This window comes from Myotis nattereri (assembly GCF_964212035.1).
Source record: "Myotis nattereri genome assembly, chromosome: 2".
In the NCBI taxonomy this organism is placed as follows: domain Eukaryota; kingdom Metazoa; phylum Chordata; class Mammalia; order Chiroptera; family Vespertilionidae; genus Myotis; species Myotis nattereri.
In genome coordinates, this window is record NC_138076.1 from 9,408,223 (window position 1) to 9,421,460 (window position 13,238).

At 39.8% G+C, this 13,238-nt stretch overlaps 1 protein-coding gene across 3 annotated transcripts in view; it reads left to right on the forward strand.

The window, feature by feature from the left end:
- LOC308514065 (cytochrome P450 4V2-like) overlaps window positions 1-13,238 on the forward strand; it is a 35,222-nt gene that overhangs the window by 589 nt on the left and 21,395 nt on the right. The window contains exons 1-6 of one of the 3 annotated variants that reach the window (XM_081084108.1): window positions 7,629-7,716; window positions 7,828-7,942; window positions 9,112-9,197; window positions 9,953-10,143; window positions 10,523-10,592; window positions 12,707-12,833. In XM_081084108.1, the coding sequence (XP_080940234.1) occupies window positions 7,871-7,942; window positions 9,112-9,197; window positions 9,953-10,143; window positions 10,523-10,592; window positions 12,707-12,833 (546 nt within the window). In that variant the 5' untranslated portion in view covers window positions 7,629-7,716; window positions 7,828-7,870. Of the gene's footprint in view, window positions 1-7,603; window positions 7,717-7,827; window positions 7,943-9,111; window positions 9,198-9,239; window positions 10,144-10,522; window positions 10,593-12,706; window positions 12,834-13,238 lie in introns of those variants that run through there. The other 2 variants (XM_081084109.1, XM_081084107.1) reach the window with 2 other exon arrangements.

Here is a 13,238-nt window from a genome sequence, read left to right on the forward strand (position 1 = left end):
ATCAAACATTCTCTCACATCATTGATGTTTCTCTCTCTCACTCCCTCTCCCTTCCTCTCTGAAATCAATACAAATATATTTAATATGAAAAACAACAACAAAAACACTGCTTGTTTTTGCTTCTGTCTTTCCTGTTAAAGTCCTAAAGGCAGACACAACTTATAACTTAGTCTATCTCCCACCCACCCACTCCCCCTCTGCAAAATAAGGAACAACAAATGCACTCCAGACCAGAGCCTCTCCCTGCAGAAATCACAAGACTTGACCATAACTATCATTCCTCCTTGGCCCTTCTAAGGAGTTACATACCAACATGAATTATGATGTTAAAGTTATACAGCAAGTTTCACAAATCTTATTTGTTAAAGAGTGAATTGTTGTTTTTATTGAAATCATCTTTTGAAGAGACAGCTTTATGTTATGTTATGATATGGGTAGAGGGGTCACTTTAAGTTAGAAAGTTCCTAAAAGTCCCTGATGTTTGCATCCCCCATGAGGCAGGGTGAGTTAGATCTTAGCACTTGATCTTCGTGGCTGGATAAGTTGAGATGCCCAGAACTGGAAAGATTTGCCCCAAATGACATATTTTAAAATGAGCCCAGAACTAGAATCCAGTCACCCCTCCTTTTAACTGAAGACGATTTATAGACTGAACATCAATTCCAAAGCTTAAAGGGTTATTTCTTTTCCACTTTCCTTTCTCCAAGTAAAAATAATGCTGTCATTTCAACTTCACAGGAAGACATGAGGCCTCATGGGAGAGTGTTACCAAAATACAGAAAATGTTTCTGGCAGAAGAAATCCCAGTAAACTTTTAACCAACCAGACACCAATGCGACTAATGTTGCAAGTGATGCAGCAAATTTTGATATATGAAAACTACATTTGTAAACATCATCATGGCAAACACTAAAGGCAGAGCTAATCTTCCCTTCTACCCAAAGGCTTTATAATATTAAAAATAATGGTGTAGAAATATAGACACACACACACCCCCTCCTCCCCAACAGGAAACAGTATACTTAAGAAATCTCATCATAGGCTTTCAGGGGAATTACTCTAAGAATTGAAATCTCTAGTGAATAAGATCCATTTCACAACAAACTGTTAGTTATTGGATTATTTTAAATAATTCTCCTTATAGTTACTTCTGGAGAGGAGAGCATGGTAACACATTATCTTTCTCAAGGGGACTTTTTAATGCTTCAACAATTACTGGATCTTGGCATGAGACCAGCCTTTGCTCCTTTTCTGCTTGTAACCAAACTGCTTGACTTTGACAAGTTGTTTAAAACTCTTTAAGTTAGAGTGTGTTACCCTTTACTTGTAAATGTCACCATATTACAGTTACTTTGAGGATTACATTTAATGTGTGCATTTTCTAGACCATTGTCCAGAACTTGGTTTGAGTCCATTTTTTCGTTGTCAATCATGCACTTATTTGAGGCCCTCCTTTGTGCCCAGCATTGAGCTCAGCAAAATTGGGCATAGCACAACATTTAAAGGTATATTCCCCATCCTCAACACCCTTGTGTCTTATACAAGAGGCTGTGCCTTTTATTGTGTGGCCACCATCCACATTCTGGCTTCATAAGTCTCACCTGGAGAATTGCAATGGCCTTCCAACTAGGCCAGTGGTTCTCAACCTTGGCTGCACATTAGAATCACCTGGGAATCTTTAAAATCCTGATTTCTGGGCCTCATCCTCCAGAAATGCTGTTTCTTTGTTATGGGGTGGGGCCACAACATTAGTAACAAAGAAATAGAATTTCTGGAGGATGAGGCCCAGAAATCAGGATTTAAAAAATATACCCAGGTGATTCTAATGTGCAGCCAAGGTTGAGAACCACTGAACTAGGCTGTTGAACCCTGTCTTATGCTTTTTCAGTCCTTTTTGTCAACACCTGTCTTCCCCAGCTGCTCCCTGCCATTGGGCCCACCTGAGGCCTTCAAACCATGGATTTTCATTTCCCTGTCTCCTCTTTCATACCAGAGCAAGGCAGTGATTATGGCCATGCTACGTATATTTTGACACTGTTGATCTGACCTAGCTCTTTTCACAACAATTTAGCCAACAGTTTGACTGGAAGGCATTTTGAATGGGTATGATGTAATGGTGAAGATGGCACATTGTGTGTCTGGGAGCCTCGGGTATAAGCCAGGCCTGTATTCACCAGCGCTGTGACATTGTGCAACTACTTAGCTGTGCACAGCTCCCTCAGTCATTCACTCACTTCTGTAATAGTGCTTCTCATCTGACTGTGGTGAGGCATAAAAGACATAAGGCATGGCTAACCCTTAGCTCTGGTCTGATGTTTACTTACCTTCCACAGCAAATAAACATGACAGAATGAATGTGAGCCATTTTAGAAGATTCATTATTAGGTTTTGAGGGGCCCAAATGTGCAAACGCTTTAAACAGTTACTACTGTTTATTCAGTGTCACATGCAGTGGACATCCCTGCGCTTTAGCCTCCCTTCCGCTGCACTTTGAGCAGCTTGCCCTGAAGCCCAGGGGTGGGGGAAGCTGGGATGGGAGAAGGAGCAGGGAGAGGTGAGTATGTGAACATTTCTTGGTGCTGAAAAAGAGCTGCAAAGTTTAATAGTTGTTTTTTTATGCCATGTCGATCTGTCCGTGGGGCCCAAATTCCCTTGTTAAACAACCCATCAAAATCTCAGGTGCGGTCTGTATTAGTGGCCTCACAGTGCTGTGGGCATTAGTCCCGCTGCTGTCAGGGGGCATTCCCTTTACCTAGAGGAAGCCTGGGTACCTCATGCCTCCCAGCCAGTCTGCTCTCCTTATCCCTCCCTCCCTGGATTTTGCCAGCAATCTCAGGAGAGTGCCTCATTTCCTAACCTAATTAGAAAGCCAGTCCTCCCCTGACCTCATGTTGTTTGACTTGGGCTCTGTCTAACCGTTGCCAGGTCTTTTCTCTGAGGGCTGGACCCTGTACCCCAATCCTTTAGTCACTGTGTTCCCCTACCCCACCCAACCCCCACCTCTGGGTTGCACTCACCAATTTAGTGTTTCCTGACCTGACCCAGAGTTTTGTCATGTTTGACCTTTCTGAATGCTGGGCTGCATTCCCTGGATGGAGCCTCCGGGATTTCAATACAGAAAGCGTTTACTCCTAAACTTTCCTCCTTACTTCAATGTTGTTGGATTACTGGTCATCCTTTCCCCACTCGCACTATAAGGACCAGCCATAAAGCAGGACCAGGGCCCCTAACATTAGCTGCATCTAATTCCACCCCCAGAAGCTTCCTGTATCCTTGGAATAGGAATACCAAGTTCTTCACAGATCCCACTCACCTCAGTGTTATTGTCCTAAAATATAACTCTGTGGTTCTAGTACTCATCAGGAAGTTTCAGATATTGCCTTGAAGCTATATAAGAAAATCTAACTTCTTTAGCCTTCCGCACTCCAAGCTCATCTACCAATGTTATCATCCCCATCCTGTGCTTTGGCTAAACCTATAGGCAATTTTCAGACCTCCCTGCCTCTGCTCTGCTATTTCTGCTGCTTGGTTTACCCTAACTTCCTTTTTCTTCCTTTAAAAAGCCAACTCATTCTTTTATGCTCAAATGCCATCTCTGTCTTGGAATTTCTGCAGTCCTTTCAATGAAAATCGGTAACTCCTCAGACTTAACCTTCTAATTTAACACCCATTTCATTTGATCTGATACTGCGATTAGTACAGTAATACTCCTCTGGTTCAAAGTTCCTTGAGAGTAGGGATCTGATCCTTTGGTGGTACACGTTCCTTGCCTGTGGAATCCATGACTGAATTCAAAATCTCACCTGACATATAGTTATGTTCTTCAATATTAATCTTTTCTAACCTGTGATCCTTTATCAATCTTCCCATACACATCAAGACGGTGACACATTTTCTGAGACAGGTATTGTGTAGAATCGCTCTCAGTTTGGATTTGTGTGTTGTTGAGCATGTTGATGTGTGAGCATGTTGTGTTTTCAAGAAGAAGTAAGGTACTTCCATCATATTCATTCTTATATCTGGACATGTTATAAGAAACTGCTTTGATTGATTACCCTATTTCCCTCTGTAATCCCTACATTTTCCTCAGTGTTTCTCAGTAATTCTTTTTAGCTAAATGATTCTTTCTTATATTCACTATGACCTTTCTTCCACATTTTTGTTACATTCCCAAACCAAATTTTTTCCTATATCCAAGGAAATGTAGACATAGCCCATTATTTTAATACTAGTGGCCCGGTGCATGAAATTCATGCACGAGGGCTGGGGGTGTCCCTCAGCCCAGCCTGCACCCCCTCCAATCTGGGACCCCTCGGGGGATGTCCGTGTGCCTACGGGATATGGCCTAAATCGGAAGTCGGACATCCCTTACACGATCTGGGACTGCTGGTTCCTAACCACTCGCCTGCCTACCTGCCTGATTGCCCCTAACCACTTCTGCCTGCCACCCTGATCGCCCCCTAACCGCTCCCCTGCTGACCTGATTGACGCCTAACTGCTCCCTTGCTGGCCTTCATCACCACCAACTGTCCTCCCCTGCCAGCCTGATTGCCCACAAATGCCCTCTCCTGCCGCGACCCACCTCCTCTGCAAAGACCGGTCTTCTCTGCACTGCGTGGAGCTGTGGGACCCCCAGGCCTCACCTTGAGCAATGGCCACTGGGCCCCACCTCAGCTGTATGTGTGGCCATCTTGTGGTGGCCACCTTTTGGCAGCCATCTTTTGGTAGCCATATTGTGATGACGTCATGCACGAGGGCTACCGAGGCTTTCATTAGTATAGAATAGAGGCCCAGTATACAAAATGTGTGCATGGTAGGTTCCCTAGCAGCTGCCAGCTGGGACTTCCTTTGGTCTGCACCGCACCCTGGTGGTCATCACATGTGATAGGTAGCGATGGAACTCCCACTTGGCCAAACTCCCGAGGGGACACTTTGCATATGAGGTTTTTATATATATAGATATTGTGTGTATGTGTTTCTCTTCTACTAACAAAATATTTTTAAATCTTACTCCAGCTTACCTTTTATTCTTCAGCTTCAGATAATAAAACTCCCCTTCTTTATAAACCTTTATTCATTCAAATAATATTAGAACTACAGGAAAGTTGTAAAAATAATATAGAGTTCACATAAGCCATATACCCAGCAAGCCTCCTCTGATGGTGTTATTTTACAGAATTAGTATCATTATCAAACTAGAACATTATTATTTGTCCAATGTTCTTAACAATACTACAGCCCTTATTTGAAATTTACAACACTTCCTAGTGTTCTTTTTCTGTTCCATGACTCAATTCAAAATCTCACCTGGCATATAATAATTGTGCTTCCTTGTGTTATGTTCTTCAATATTAATCTTTTCTAATCTGTGATCTTTTATCAGATTAGATAAAGACCTTTACACATTTTCTGAGACAGGTATTTTGCAGAATCACTCTCAGTTTGGACTTGTCTGTTGTTTTTTTCAGTTTCATTGAGGTTATGCAGTTTTGGCAAGAACACCCTATGTGACGTTGAAAGCTTCCATCATCATGATCACCATGTGGTGATCTTCACCACTCTAAGATCAGGAAGACAAGGATGCTCACTCTCACCATTTTATTCAAAATAGTATTATAGGTGCCAGTCAGAACATTTAGGCAAGAAAAAGAATGCAGAAGACATGATTGTTCATAACGGAAACCCTAGATACTCCACCCCCTGAAATGTTGGAATTAATAAATAAATTTAGTAAAGTTGCAGGGTATAGAATCAATATACAAAAATCGCCTGAATTTCTTTGTGCTATCAATGGACTACCAGGAAGAGAAATTAAGGAAACAGCCCCATTTATAATTGAATCAAAAGGAATAAAACACCTAGGAATAAATTTAACCAAGGAGGTGAAAGTCCTGTACACTGAAAACTATAAGGTATTGGCTAGAGAAGTTATACAAACTAATTCTATCATTACTTATTCTGTTGCACAAATTGTTTCTGTTTGGAGCATTAGGAGCTTTTCAGGTTGGCTGCTTGGTGTTTCAACATGGCCCTCTCATTTTTTGAGCACTTCCTTATTTTCTGGTACCATAATATATTCCACTCTTCTTGTATTTTTTCTGCCTCGGCCATAAAATCAATGACTTCTCCAAGGAGAATTGGTTTATTTTATTGTAGGATAGTATTTAGAAATACTGAGATCTGGTGCCCGTACTAGAAATGGAAGTCAACTTGGGAAGTTATAATACCAGAAATCTTGTTCAGAATATCACAGAAGACTTTGCAGCAAAATCACATTTAAGATGACACTTGAAGAATAAGTGTTATTAAACAAAAAGTGGTAGGAATAAGATTTTCCTACAAAGAGAAGATGTTCTATAGAGGCCCTGAGACCTTTGAGAAGTTGAAAGATTAGTAAAACAGAAGAGTTTTTAAAATTATTTTTTTCTTGAGGTAACATTGGTTAATAACATTATCTAAATTTCAGGTGTACAATAGTATAATTTGATGTTTGTTTACTTTTTTGGGTGCTCACAACCAAAAGTCTAGTTTCCATCTATTACCATTTGTTTAAACCCATTTACCTACTTTGCCTTCTCTCCACTCTCCTTCTCCCCTATAACCACTACTCTGTTGTCTATATCCTTGAATTTGTTTTTATTTTGTTATATTTGTTCATTTGTTACTTTTTTGTTTTATATTTTACATATGAGTTAAATCAGACTGTTTTTGTCCTTGTGTGTCTGACATTTCACTTAGCATAATACCCTTAAGATCCATTCATGTTATCACAAATGTCAATATTTTATTTTATATATATATATATATATATATATATATATATATATATATATATGTTCTTTATTAATTTTGGAGTGGAAGGGACTGGGAGAGAGAGAGAAGCATCAGTGATGAGAGAGAATCATTGATTGGCTGCCTTCTGCATGCCCCACACTGGGGGTTGGGCCTGCAACCCGGGCATATGTCCTGACCCTGTCAACGCTCGAACACTGAGCCATGCCAGCTCTGCTAATATGATCACATCTTCTTTATCCATTCATCCATCGATGGACACCTAAGGTTGCTTCCATATCCTGGCTATTGTAAGTAATGCTGCGTTAACATTGTGGTGCATATATCTTTTTGAATTAGTGTTTTCATGTTCTTCAGATAAATACCCAGAAGAGGAATTGCTGGATAATATCGTAGCTCTAATCTCAATTTGTTGAGGAACTGCAATACTGTTTTAGAGAGGGTGAAAGGGAGCATCTATCTACCAGGGCTGTGGAGTTGGGACAGGTTTCCCTTTCTACAGAAGAGTAGCCTGTGCAGGTCAGGAGAAACTGAACAACCTCGGTGTCCTTGGGGAAGGCATGTCATAAGGTCACCACAAACATCCACAGTGCTTGGCCTTTCTCAGTTAACCAGGTTGTTAATATCTATCATTCATAATTCAATTAGCCTCATAATTCATTGATTAATAATTTAGTAAGGACAACTGTGTGGTTTAGCTTCAAGATATGAAAGATCTGGGAGAAATTGAGTCAGTTGCCCAAAGTAAAAACAGTAAAAAACCCAAAAAGACAAAGTAAGGAATTTATTTAAATTAATTATTTTCTCCTAGAGTTTTTCCAGCAGGTAATTTATTATACTGAACAAAACAGACATGTGCCAATGGTAAAAGCCTGGCTTGGCACAGTACCAGTAATAGCCATGTATAAGGCTGAAACTATAGAGGTGAGTCGATGGTGACTATGATCAATGCTTCACTGTATATTTGATGGTGTGAGAATCTCAACAGAACAAACAGCAAATATATGTCCTTTTATTTAATTGAATTCAATACAGTGAGGATTCCATTAAATTTCTAAGGCTGTGAAGGTGCCATTTAATGATTTCCAGATGTAGTCTGAGTTCTGAGAAGAGTAGCAGCTTCTATATGTCTATACACATTTGGTATCAGGTAATGTATTTGTCCTCCCTTTTTGGGAAGTATTCAGTTGAACAGAACCATAAATAGATTATTCTACCTGGTGAGCTCATATCATCTGCCAGGCACTCGTTTAAGTTTGCAAAAATATAAGACTAATAAAATTTACTTGTTTCCCTTAAGATGCTCAGAGTATCCATTATACTTTTATTATTTCAAGTTAATTTTTAAAAAGAGAACATTAATCTGGTATTGACGGGGAAGATGTTGTTAATTCACGCTATTGAAATTACTCCTAAAAAAATTGTATAGCTATCTTTTACTTATTATCATGACATTGGGAGTATTATCTTATGGTTTGATGACAAAGGCTTTGGGTCAGGAAGTAAAAATGGGATAAACAGACCTTCTCTTCATGGAGAAAAATTAACAGCAGAATTTCCTAGGGTTGTTGGGCTTGGATATATTTTTCTTACTCATTGTGGTAAAACTCTTAAAGTGTCTCTGGTACCACACTGCCCAATGTACTGGTCCAGAGGAGATAGCGAGAGGCCACATGTGGGATGTCAGCCATTGCTGGCCTAGTGTAAGTGGGCTTAGTACATGTGGATAGAGATCTGTCCAAAGTTGGAACTGCAGCAAGATCCTGAGAGGCATTTTGTGCATATGCTCATCCCTTCTGCTTTACTTTGGCTCCAGGCACCTAATTATACCCATGGTTCCCGATGCTACTTATATGCTGGAGACATTCAAATGTGCACCTAGTATAAGCCTCAATCCTGAGCTTCATACCTGCTTTCAGACTGTGGCAACTTGAATGCCTCCAATTCAATATACCTGATAATGAACTTGTGATTTCCACCTCCCTAAATGTGGTCATCCTTTGATTCACCCACCTTCTCTTCCCTCACTCCTACCCTCAATAAACAACTGCACTTGGCTCCTAATTCATGGCAGGAGTCAGGGAAGTATCTTGGACATTTTCCTTTCAATCAATTCCAGCTAGTCTCCAAGAGTGAGAGACAGTTGTATGCTCCAACACAAGTTAAATTTCTTTGAGTCATAGTAATGAAAATGAGCCTCCAAGAAGTAATTGTTATGAAATGTTACTTTAGAAAGTAGTTGTGTTCCAGTCTAGCATTCTTATAATTAAGGTTGCTTTCATATCTCTAGCTCTCATTTTTCTTTTCTCTTTTTCTAAGGTAATTTTAACTAGCTCAGAGCAAATTGACAAGTCTTATCTGTACAGGTTTGTAGAACCATGGCTTGGCCTAGGACTTCTCACAAGGTAAGCCAGTGTAAATTGGTAAAGCTGTCTTGTGTGTAACTTGTGTCAGGCATTGACACGGGGTAGTTTTCCTGTAGCAAGAATGTGCAGTCGGGTAGTAGGGAGATGCCAAAATGTTTGGGTGATAATGGGCCTCTGAGAGACAGGCACCCAGGGTGTAGAGTAATCTCCCGCCATGGTATTCAATAATGATGATCACCAGTGTTCCCAGGAGAATTAGAAAGACCCAATGTAGAAATGGAGTACAGCACAGGGGAGTTTCGTACCGGGAATTCTTGAATTTCAATGAAAAAGCAGTCATCCTCAGAGAAGTAAGTGGAGCACAGTAATTCAATCCTTGAGCTGGCTTGCAGCAACAGGACCCCATCAACTGAGAAAGAGAAAGCAGGACTTTGGTAGGGACTTTGGAGACTTTGAAGATATTAGAAATCAAAGTAGACTCATGGAGCTCCTTGACCTTCAGAGGGTTGAGGTTGGATAAAGGGGGGAAATTTCTAATTTTTGGAAACTCAGAACTTAGAAATTTAGAAAAATTTTTAAAATTTTCAAATCTGGTGAGTGCTCTTTTAAACATTGGTAATATAGAAGAATATCTAAAATATGCCCATCCTGTAACTGTATATGAATCTCCCCTTGACATTCTGACCAAAACATTTGGGAATCTGTATATTAAGAAGAATTTGTTGTCTTGACTAAGCTTTATTTGCTTTGGATGTTGCTTTTCTCTTCTTTGTAACCATGTCTTGTATTTCTAGTACTGGAAACAAATGGCGCTCCAGGAGAAAAATGTTAACACCCACTTTCCATTTTACCATTCTGGAAGAGTTCTTAGGTGTCATGAATGAACAAGCCAACATATTAGTTAATAAGCTTGAAAAACATGTTGACGGAGAAAAATTTAACTGCTTTTCTTACATCACTCTTTGTGCCTTAGATATAATCTGTGGTAAGTCTCATGGATTTGTTTCTAGAGCTATGGTGTAAACATACAATGGTCCAAACAGAAAATAACATTTCACTGGGAAGGCAAATGAAGGGGTTAAAAGGATATTGGCTTCTTTGGGCTGGTCCTTCTGCTAAATTAGGCTCCTGAGAAGCAGTACCCACTGCCAGAGCTTTGAGCAGAGCCAACCTGCCAGGAAGGTCAGAGGGAAGAAGGAGCAGGAACAGGGAGTAGGAGAAACAAAGTTGCAAGAGTGAAAGGGGAAAGGAACAATTCTAAAATATATTAAGAATTTATCTCTTTTGTGAAGTGTTTGCCACTGGAAAATAAACACAAGGCATGTGCATGAATTGAATGGTTGCTTCTCACTCATATTTTGCAGAAACAGCTATGGGCAAGAATCTTGATGCTCAGACTAATGATGATTCTGAGTATGTCCGTGCAGTTTATAGGTAAACGGAGCCCTTCTAATTATTTTTAAAATTGTTATTGATTCAAGCTTTAAAAAATATCGCTAATAATTTTTTGTCTATGTTGTATCTTTTTCATTGTTTCACAATGAATTATTGCACTAAAAATCAACCTAATCATTTACGCATGTATTTTAACAGTAAAGGATTTATTTTATAACATGTGGCACACCCAGGCTATGGTATAATTTTAAATGATTATTTTATGATATATTGAGAAATTACATTATGATGATTAGTGATAACATTGAGATAAAAACAATATTTTTAGCATGATAACCACTAGGTTTATAAAATTATTCATTAAAAAAAATTTGTAGATATTATTCCATAATGTTAGCTGTGATAATTATTTTGTGTTATGTGCTTCTCTTTCTTGTTTGAGTTGTTATTATTTCTTCCCATATTTTCTGCACTCAGTATGCATTATTTTTTAATTGAAATAGTCATATTTACAGTGGGGCCTTGACTTACGAGTGTCCCGACTAACGAGTTTTTTTGAGATATGAGCCGTCTCTCAGCCGATTTTTTTTTCGTCATTTTATTTTATTTTAATTTTATTTATTTTTCCTATTCTTTTTTTTTTTTATTGCTTAAAGTATTACAAAGGGTATTACATATGTGTTCTTTTTTTCCCCCCGCCCTTGACAGTCCCCTAGCCTCCCCTACCCCCCAGTGTCTTATGTCCATTGGTTATGCTTATATGCATTTGGCCGATTTTTTGCTTTGAGTTGCAAGCTCAAAAAAATTCAGGTTGCGAGCCAGCTTCAGATACCCCACGCTAGTTGGCACAGCAAACGTCACAGTGATTCGACATACGAGTAATTTGAGTTATGAGCTCCACCATGGAACGAATTAACTTGTAAGTCAAGGCCCCACTGTACTTTGAAAAATTGCTTGAGATTATTGAAGTATTAAACGGCAGGGCCAGCGTTTGATTTGAGGAATTCTGCCTTTAAGTCCACTGCCCATTTCATTTTAACACATATTAGCTTACTAGAGGCCCGGTGCATGAAATTCATGCACCTGGGGGCAGGCGGGGGGTGGTCCCCTGACCCGATTTTCAAGACAACGCAGGCCAGGCTAAGGGGCACCACCAGTGCACGATCAGGGCCAGGGAGAGATGCTGGAGGTGGGCCAGCCAGGGAGGGACCCTGGGAAGGCTCTTGGGCGTGTCTGGCCCATCTTGCTCATTCCCAATCAACCGGACCCCAGCAGCAAGCTAACGTACCTGTTGGAGTATCTGACCCTGTTGGTCAGTGCACATCATAGTGAGCAGTTGTGCGGCTGTAGCATATCATTAGCATATTAAACTTTGATTGGTTGAATGGCCAAATGGAGGACCAGACTCTCTACATGTAAGGCTTTTATTATATAGAATATAATCTGCCATTCTTTACACAAGATACTGACTAGTTTTATAGTGTTCCACAGTACAGAATAATAGGGATACAAGCATCAAAACAAATAAGTATAAACTTATAAACTATAATAATCGCTTAGAAAGAAAAAATGAAGTTGACATTCTAGCAGAAAACAGAAATAGGGCCCACTGATTGAGTGACCAGGAAAGGCCACTCTGCAGAATTGACCTGTAAGCTGCTCTCAAAGGAGGAGATCATGTCTAGGTCTTTCTGCTCCATCACTGGAAATGTTGAGGGAGGGCCTCAGGACAGGGGTGTGACAGAGGGGCACTTTCCTGGAGAAGAGGATAGCAGAGGAGTGATCAAGCAAATGTGTGGACATTAAACAGACAGATTTTACCCCGCCCTGTGGTATAAGAGCTCCAGGCAGCTTGGGGTGGTCCAGAACTCTTCCTGGAGAAATAAAAGGAGTGATCAGATGGCCATCTAGTAAGGATATTTTCTAATGAATTCTTCATTCCCCTATAGGACCCATTTAATTTTTAAGCCTCCTTGGATGTGTAATAAACCCTGCCTTCATTGTTGAGCATAAAGCATAGAGCTCTTGATAGCCGCTGAGACGAATTATCATCGTTGCCACATATTACCCTCATTGAGACCAGGCACCAAATAGGTACTCAAGCAATGCACGTTTTTGCTATATCAGCTGATACATTTGCAACCTGTTTATAGGATGACTGATTTACTACATCGAAGAATGAAGACGATTTGGTTCTGGCATGATGTATTATACCTTTTGTTTAAAGAAGGAAGGGACCACAAAAGGAACCTAAAGATCTTACATAATTTTACCACCAATGTAAGTCCTCATTTTTTTAAATGTGGATAAACATACATAACGTAAAATTTATCATAATAGCCATTTTAAGTGTACCATTCAGTGGCATTAGGGGCATTAACAATGTTGTGCAACCTCTACCACTATCACTTTCTAGAACTTTTATAAGTGCATGACTCCTGTGTTTGTTAACATGCCAAGTCATTAATGTTCCCTACTCGGGGAGGATAGTCTACTGGGGGAAGTTGTCTATAAATAAATAATTACAAAATGTAATATGAGCGATGGTAGTTTATTAAGAAACTGGGTGCTATGCTAAGAGAATAAAGACACAGGGTCTGTATTATTAGAATCTTCTGCAAAGTGTTTGGATTAGGCAATGTTTTTCAAAGACAAAAGGCATTTATAGCAGTATCTTACACTGGA